This window comes from Nerophis lumbriciformis, linkage group LG24 (genome assembly GCF_033978685.3).
Source record: "Nerophis lumbriciformis linkage group LG24, RoL_Nlum_v2.1, whole genome shotgun sequence".
Taxonomy (NCBI): Eukaryota; Metazoa; Chordata; class Actinopteri; order Syngnathiformes; family Syngnathidae; genus Nerophis; species Nerophis lumbriciformis.
In genome coordinates this window covers 16,184,816-16,192,868 of record NC_084571.2, presented here as the reverse complement: position 1 = coordinate 16,192,868, position 8,053 = coordinate 16,184,816, and the positions used below count along the sequence as shown (strand labels likewise).

General features: G+C 38.8%; 1 protein-coding gene across 1 annotated transcript in view; it reads right to left on the bottom strand.

Moving 5' to 3' along the window:
* Positions 1–1,430: 1,430 nt before the first annotated feature.
* The window catches only part of ube2z (ubiquitin-conjugating enzyme E2Z), a 36,878-nt gene continuing 30,255 nt past the window's right edge, over positions 1,431–8,053 (bottom strand). Inside the window, exons 5-7 of the mRNA XM_061981668.1 lie at positions 7,419–7,531; positions 7,264–7,354; positions 1,431–3,426 (exon numbers count right to left, since the gene is read on the bottom strand). Of these exons, the coding sequence (XP_061837652.1) occupies positions 3,253–3,426; positions 7,264–7,354; positions 7,419–7,531 (378 nt within the window). The 3' untranslated portion in view covers positions 1,431–3,252. The remainder of the gene's footprint in view (positions 3,427–7,263; positions 7,355–7,418; positions 7,532–8,053) is intronic.

Genomic DNA, 8,053 nt, shown 5'->3' with positions numbered 1-8,053 from the left:
TGTAATAACGCCACATGAAGATAATGTCTCGTCTTGTTAAGAAAAGTGGAACATTTTAAGACAATAAAAACGGCTGAGAAGGAAACTTTTATCCAACAACTTTCTTGCTGCTCAAATAAAAAGTTTGTTGAGATACATTTCTATTTTTAACAAAACAATTGCCGAGAAGAAAATAGATAGAAATTAAAAAAGTATATTTTCAATCAAGTTTTGGTTATGACGCAACGTCAGCCTTGTGGGCGTAGTCTAAGAGTTTCTATCATTATTGTTATGACACAACTTCAGCCTTGTGGGCGTGGTCTAAGATAATGTCTATCATTATTTTTATAACGCAACTTCAGCCTTGTGGGCGTGGTCTAAGAGTTTCTATCATTATTGTTATGACACAACTTCAGCCTTGTGGGCGTGGTCTAAGATAATTTCTATCATTGTTATAACTTCAGCCTTGTGGGCGTGGTCTAATATAGTTTCTATCATTGTTATGACAACTTCAGCCTTGTGGGCGTGGTCTATCATTGTTATATTTCAGCCTTGTGGGCGTGGTCTATCATTGTTATATTTCAGCCTTGTGGGCGTGGTCTAGTATAGTTTCCATCATTGTTATGACAACTTCAGCCTTGCGGGCGTGGTCTAAGATCATCAATCAATCAATGTTTATTTACATAGTCCTAAATCACAAGTGTCTCAAAGGGCATGTCTATCATTATTGTTATGACACAACTTCAGCCTTGTGGGCGTGGTCTAAGATAATGTCTATCATTATTATGACGCAACTCCAGCCTTGTGGGCGTGGTCTTGGATAATTTCTATCATTGTTATGACTACTTCAGCCTTGTGGGCGTGGTCTAAGATAGTTTCTATCATTATGACACAACTTCAGCCTTGTGGGCGTGGTCTAAGATAATGTATATCATTATGACGTAACTTCAGCCTTGTGGGCGTGGTCTTGGATCATTTCTGTCATTGTTATGACAACTTCAGGATTGTGGGCGTGGTCTTAGTTTTATAATATAACACAACTTCAGCCTTGTGGGCGTGGTCTGAGATAATTTGTTGTTATGACAACTTCAGCCTTGTGGGCGTGGTCTAAGATAGTTTCTATCATTGTTATGACACAACTTCAGCCTTGTGGGCGTGGTCTAAGATCATTTCTATCATTATTATGACGCAACTTCATCCTTGTGGGCGTGGTCTAAGATAATTTCTATCATTATGACAACTTCAGCCTTGTGGGCGTGGTCTAAGATAGTTTAATTCATTGCACAACTTCAGCCTTGTGGGCGTGGTCTAATAGTGTATCATTGTTATGACGCAACTTCAGCATTATGGGCGTGGTCTAATATAGTTTCTATCATTATGACACTTTAGTCTTGTGGGCGTGGTCTAAGATACTTTCAATCATTGTTATGACACAATTTCAGCCTTGTGGGTGTGGTCTAAGATAATTTTTATTGTTGAATATTATGTCTTAATTTTTAAGTCCCGCCCCCATCAAAATGTAATCAAACATTTCATTGAGTCATAAACAATCAAACACACCTGAAACAGATTTGAAACCAAAACGTTTTTGTTTGAAAATATTTTTGTCAATTTCAAATCTTTTTCTTGAACTGGTTTGCATGAGAAGACATTTGTCTCCACAACTGGACTTACTGACCAGACTAGATGATTATTGAGAAGTTGATCCAAGCAGCATGAAGATCCCTTTGAAGAAGACCATAAGTCCAGAATGCCCGCCGCCATCTTTGCTACTTATTAGGAGAGACCAGGAGCACTCCCAACTCTTCATGTCTGCTAAATATCAGGAAGACAAGTCATTTCAACACAAGTACAATGCTTGACCACCAGGAGAGATTGTAGACCTGCACAAGACTACGCCATGAGAAATACTGTAGACCTGCACAAGACTACGTCATGAGAAAGACTGTAGACCTGTACAAGACTACGCCATGACGGACTGTCAGATTGAAGATCTGCACAAGACTACGCCATGACAAAGACTGTCAGACTGTAGACCTGCACAAGACTACGCTGTGAGAAAGACTGTCAGACTCTAGACCTGCACAAGACTACGCCTTGAGAAAGACTGTAGACCTGCACAAGACTACACTATGACAGAGACCAAAGACTGTAGACCTGCACAAGACTACGCCATGAGAAAGACTAAGACTGTAGACATGCACAAGACTATGCCACGAAAAATACCAAAGACTGTAGACTTGCACAAGACTACACCATGAGAAAGACTGTCAGACTGTAGACCTGCACAAGACTACGCCATGACAAAGACTGTCAGACTGTAGACCTGCACAAGAACACGCAGCGAAAAAGACCAAAGACTGTAGACTTGCACAAGACTACGCCATGAGAAAGACTTTCGGACTGTAGACCTGCACAAGACTACGCCGTGAGAAAGACTTTAGACCTGCACAAGACTACGCCATTAGAAAGACTGTCGGACTGTAGACCTGCACAAGACTACACCATTAGAAAGACTGTCAGACTGTAGATCTGCACAAGACTATGCCTTGATAAAAACCAAAGACTGTCAGACTGTAGACCTGCACAAAACTATGCCATGAAAAAGACCAAAGACTGTCAGACTGTAGACCTGCACAAGAGTATGCCGTGAAAAAGACTGTAGACCTGCACAAGACTACGCCGTGAAAAAGACTGTAGACCTGCACAAGACTACGCCATGAGAAAGACTGTAGACCTGCACAAGACTACACCATGAGAAAGACTGTAGACCTGCACAAGACTCAGTTCATTATTGCTTATGAGGGTAAATATTGATACTGATACTTGGTCTAACTATTTATGATCTGACATGTCCTATTTATTTATTTGATTGATTTTGGGCCAAGGACAACTTGTAATGTCCTACTTGTTTTGATGAAGAGTCAATAAAGTTGATCACTTTGTGTAATATTGATCATATTGATTAGTCAGACTGGACTATGGTAATTATACCTCTTATTGATCATATTGATTAGTCAGACTACTATGGTAATTATACCTCTTATTGATCGTTAAGACTCTCATAAGAATGATCAACTTCGTCAATCAGCAGCTCATATTGATTGATTGATTCTGATATTAGAATGAAGAACTGGGAGTGCTACTGTTTTGATCCATTGATCCTCCATGCGTCTTCTAGTCCAAGTCCACATGTCCTTCTTAAGTTCTTGTCTGCTCTGCGGACAACCAGTGCCTCCATCAATCAATAACGTATTGATCGGCTGCCATCCATCAGGGCTGAGAACTACCCTGACTGTCCGGGTCCGTCTCCGAAGACCTGGTGTCCGAGTCCGAGTCGTTGTCGTCGCTCATCACGCATTTCTCTCGTATTCGCCGGTGGACCACGCCCAGGCGGGCCAGCAGGCGCTGGTAGTCGAAACGACCTCGCTTCTCTCCGAACGGGTCCTGGAACATTGGAAGACATCTTGGATTCAGTTCCAGAAACATCATGCTACATGCTAATAGCAAAGTGTGTAAAGAAGAGAATGCTACATGCTAATAGCTAAGTCTGTAAAGAAAATAATGCTACATGCTAATAGCTAAGTCTGTAAAGAAGAGAATGCTACATGCTAATAGCTAAGTGTGTGAAGAAGAGAATGCTACATGCTAATAGCTAAGTGTGTGAAGAAGAGAATGCTACATGCTAATATCCAAGTGTGTAAAGAGAATGCTACATGCTAATAGCTAAATAAGTAAGGAAGAGAATGCTACATGCTAATAGCTAAGTGTGTGAAGAAGAGAATGCTACATGCTAATAGCTAAGTGTGTAAAGAGAATGCTACATGCTAATAGCTAAGTGTGTAAAGAGAATGCTAGATGCTAATAGCTAAGTGTGTGAAGAAGAGAATGCTACATGCTAATAGCTAAGTGTGTGAAGAAGAGAATGCTACATGCTAATAGCTAAATGTGTGAAGAAGAGAATGCTACATGCTAATAGCTAAGTGTGTGAATAAGGTAATGCTACATGCTAATAGCTAAGTGTGCAAAGAAGATAATGCTACATGCTAATAGCTAAGTGTGTAAAGAAGAGAATGCTACATGCTAATAGCTAAGTGTGTGAAGAAGAGAATGCTACATGCAAATAGCTAAGTGTGTGAAGAAGAGAATGCTACATGCAAATAGCTAAGTGTGTAAAGAAGATAATGCTACATGCTAATAGCTAAGTCTGTAAAGAAGGGAATGCTACATGCTAATAGCTAAGTGTGTGAAGAAGAGAATGCTCCATGCTAATATCTAAGTGTGTAAAGAGAATGCTTGTTGCTAATAGCTAAGTGTGTGAAGAAGAGAATGCTACATGCTAATAGCTAAGTGTGTAAGAAAGAGAATGCTACATGCTGATAGCTAAGTGTGTGAAGAAGAGAATGCTACATGCTAATAGCAAAGTGTGTAAAGAGAATGCTACATGCTAATAGCTAAATGTGTAAGAAAGAGAATACTACATGCTAATAGCTAAATGTGTGAAGAAGAGAATGCTACATGCTAATAGCAAAGCAAAGTGTGTAAAGAGAATGCTACATGCTAATAGCTAAGTGTGTAATGAAGAGAATGCTACATGCTAATAGCTAAGTGTGTAAAGAAAATAATGCTACATGCTAATAGCTAAGTGTGTGAAGAAGAGAATGCTACATGCTAATAGCTAAATGTGTAAGGAAGATAATGCTACATGCTAATAGCTATGTGTGTAAGAGAATGCTATATGCTAATAGCTAAGTGTGTGAAGAAGAGAATGCTACATGCTAATAGCAAAGCAAAGTGTGTAAAGAGAATGCTACATGCTAATAGCTAACTGTGTGAAGAAGAGAATGCTACATGCTAATAGCTAGGTGTGTGAAGAGAATGCTACATGCTAATAGCAAAGCAAAGTGTGTAAAGAAGAGAATGATACATGCTAATAGCTAAGTGTGTGAAGAGAATGCTACATGCTAATAGCTAAGTGTTTGAAGAGAAAGCTACATTCTAATAGCTAAGTCTGTAAAGAAAACAATGCTACATGCTAATAGCTAAGTGTGTGGAGAAGAGAATGCTACATGCTAATAGCAAGTGTGTGAAGAAGAGAATGCTACATGCTAATAGCAAAGCAAAGTGTGTAAGGAAGAGAATGCTACATGCTAATAGCAAAGCAAAGTGTGTAAGGAAGAGAATGCTACATGCTAATAGCTAAGTGTGTGAAGAAGAGAATGCTACATGCTAATAGCTAAGTATGTAAAGAAAATAATGCTACATGTGTGAAGAAGAGAATGCTACATGCTAATATCTAAGTGTGTAAAGAGAATGCTACATGCTAATAGCTAAATAAGTAAGGAAGAGAATGCTACATGCTAATAGCTAAGTGTGTGAAGAAGAGAATGCTACATGCTAATAGCAAAGCAAAGTGTGTAAAGAGAATGCTACATGCTAATAGCTAACTGTGTGAAGAAGAGAATGCTACATGCTAATAGCTAGGTGTGTGAAGAGAATGCTACATGCTAATAGCAAAGCAAAGTGTGTAAAGAAGAGAATGCTACATGCTAATAGCTAAGTGTGTGAAGAGAATGCTACATGCTAATAGCTAAGTGTTTGAAGAGAAAGCTGCATGCTAATAGCTAAGTCTGTAAAGAAAATAATGCTACATGCTAAAAGCTAAGTGTGTGAAGAAGAGAATGCTACATGCTAATAGCAAAGCAAAGTGTGTAAGGAAGAGAATGCTACATGCTAATAGCAAAGCAAAGTGTGTAAGGAAGAGAATGCTACATGCTAATATCTAAGTGTGTAAAGAGAATGCTACATGGTAATAGCTAAATAAGTAAGGAAGAGAATGCTACATGCTAATAGCTAAGTGTGTGAAGAAGAGAATTCTACATGCTAATAGCTAAGTGTGAAGAAGAGAATGCTACATGCTAATAGCTAAATGTGTAAGGAAGATAATGCTACATGCTAATAGCTATGTGTGTAAGAGAATGCTACATGCTAATAGCTAAGTGTGTGAAGAAGAGAATGCTACATGCTAATAGCAAAGCAAAGTGTGTAAAGAGAATGCTACATGCTAATAGCTAACTGTGTGAAGAAGAGAATGCTACATGCTAATAGCTAGGTGTGTGAAGAGAATGCTACATGCTAATAGCAAAGCAAAGTGTGTAAAGAAGAGAATGATACATGCTAATAGCTAAGTGTGTGAAGAGAATGCTACATGCTAATAGCTAAGTGTTTGAAGAGAAAGGTACATTCTAATAGCTAAGTCTGTAAAGAAAATAATGCTACATGCTAATAGCTAAGTGTGTGGAGAAGAGAATGCTACATGCTAATAGCAAGTGTGTGAAGAAGAGAATGCTACATGCTAATAGCAAAGCAAAGTGTGTAAGGAAGAGAATGCTACATGCTAATAGCAAAGCAAAGTGTGTAAGGAAGAGAATGCTACATGCTAATAGCTAAGTGTGTGAAGAAGAGAATGCTACATGCTAATAGCTAAGTATGTAAAGAAAATAATGCTACATGTGTGAAGAAGAGAATGCTACATGCTAATATCTAAGTGTGTAAAGAGAATGCTACATGCTAATAGCTAAATAAGTAAGGAAGAGAATGCTACATGCTAATAGCTAAGTGTGTGAAGAAGAAAATGCTACATGCTAATAGCAAAGCAAAGTGTGTAAAGAGAATGCTACATGCTAATAGCTAACTGTGTGAAGAAGAGAATGCTACATGCTAATAGCTAGGTGTGTGAAGAGAATGCTACATGCTAATAGCAAAGCAAAGTGTGTAAAGAAGAGAATGCTACATGCTAATAGCTAAGTGTGTGAAGAGAATGCTACATGCTAATAGCTAAGTGTTTGAAGAGAAAGCTGCATGCTAATAGCTAAGTCTGTAAAGAAAATAATGCTACATGCTAAAAGCTAAGTGTGTGAAGAAGAGAATGCTACATGCTAATAGCAAAGCAAAGTGTGTAAGGAAGAGAATGCTACATGCTAATATCTAAGTGTGTAAAGAGAATGCTACATGGTAATAGCTAAATAAGTAAGGAAGAGAATGCTACATGCTAATAGCTAAGTGTGTGAAGAAGAGAATTCTACATGCTAATAGCTAAGTGTGAAGAAGAGAATGCTACAAAAAAAGATCAGATGTGTTTTTGTGTGAGTTGCTGGCCAGATGTTTACATTTGAGTGGAAATATGGCTTCCATTGGGAGGACTTTGGTCATGAATAAAGAGAAGATGGAGGGAAAAGGGCAGGAAGTCAGTGGGTCATGTGACTGAAGGAGAAGTTTGTTGACCTTCATGTTCTGTCCTTGTAGATGCAGCCTCTCCTTGCACACGCCCTCGTAGAAGTCGTAATATTCCAAGAAGGACTTCTCCATCACACTCCTGAAACACAGACTTGGTGAAGGAGGAGCAGCAAGGAGGAGGTGGTGATGATGAGAAGTCCTACCAGAGAGCTTCAGGACATGGAACCTTGCCTTCCAGCATGTCACACACAGCCACCCTCATGGTCTCATGGCGGATACACTCGTTGTAGTTCTTACTGTCCCCTGGGTGGCGCTCCTGACACAAACACGTTAAAGCTAACCAACTAACATGGGACCAAGTGGGATCTAATTAGCATTCTTGCAAGATGGTGCAAAGTTTCAAAAGCCAAGATTTGTAGATTTACACGAAGGAAATGAGCAAAAATGCTAACATGAAACGTTAACATGAAGTGAACATACTTCTAAGATGGTGCCAAGTACCAAAATCCAGGATTTTCTTTTTAAGTGTAAACATTCAAAATTAGCTTGGCAAAGTTAGCATGCTAACATAGGATGAGGTAGCATACTTCCAAGATGGCGTCAAGTATAAAAAAATTGGATTTTAAGATTTAAACAGAAAAAAGCTAAATGCTAGCATAAAACGTTAACATGCGAATGTTCGCATGCTAACATAGAAGTTAAGATACATCTAAGATGGTGGCAAGTACCAATATCCATGCTTTTTAGGTGAAACATTGAAAATTAGTTTGGCAAAGTTAGCATACTAACTTATGATGAGGTAGCATACTTCCAAGATGGCGTCAAGTATAAAAAAATG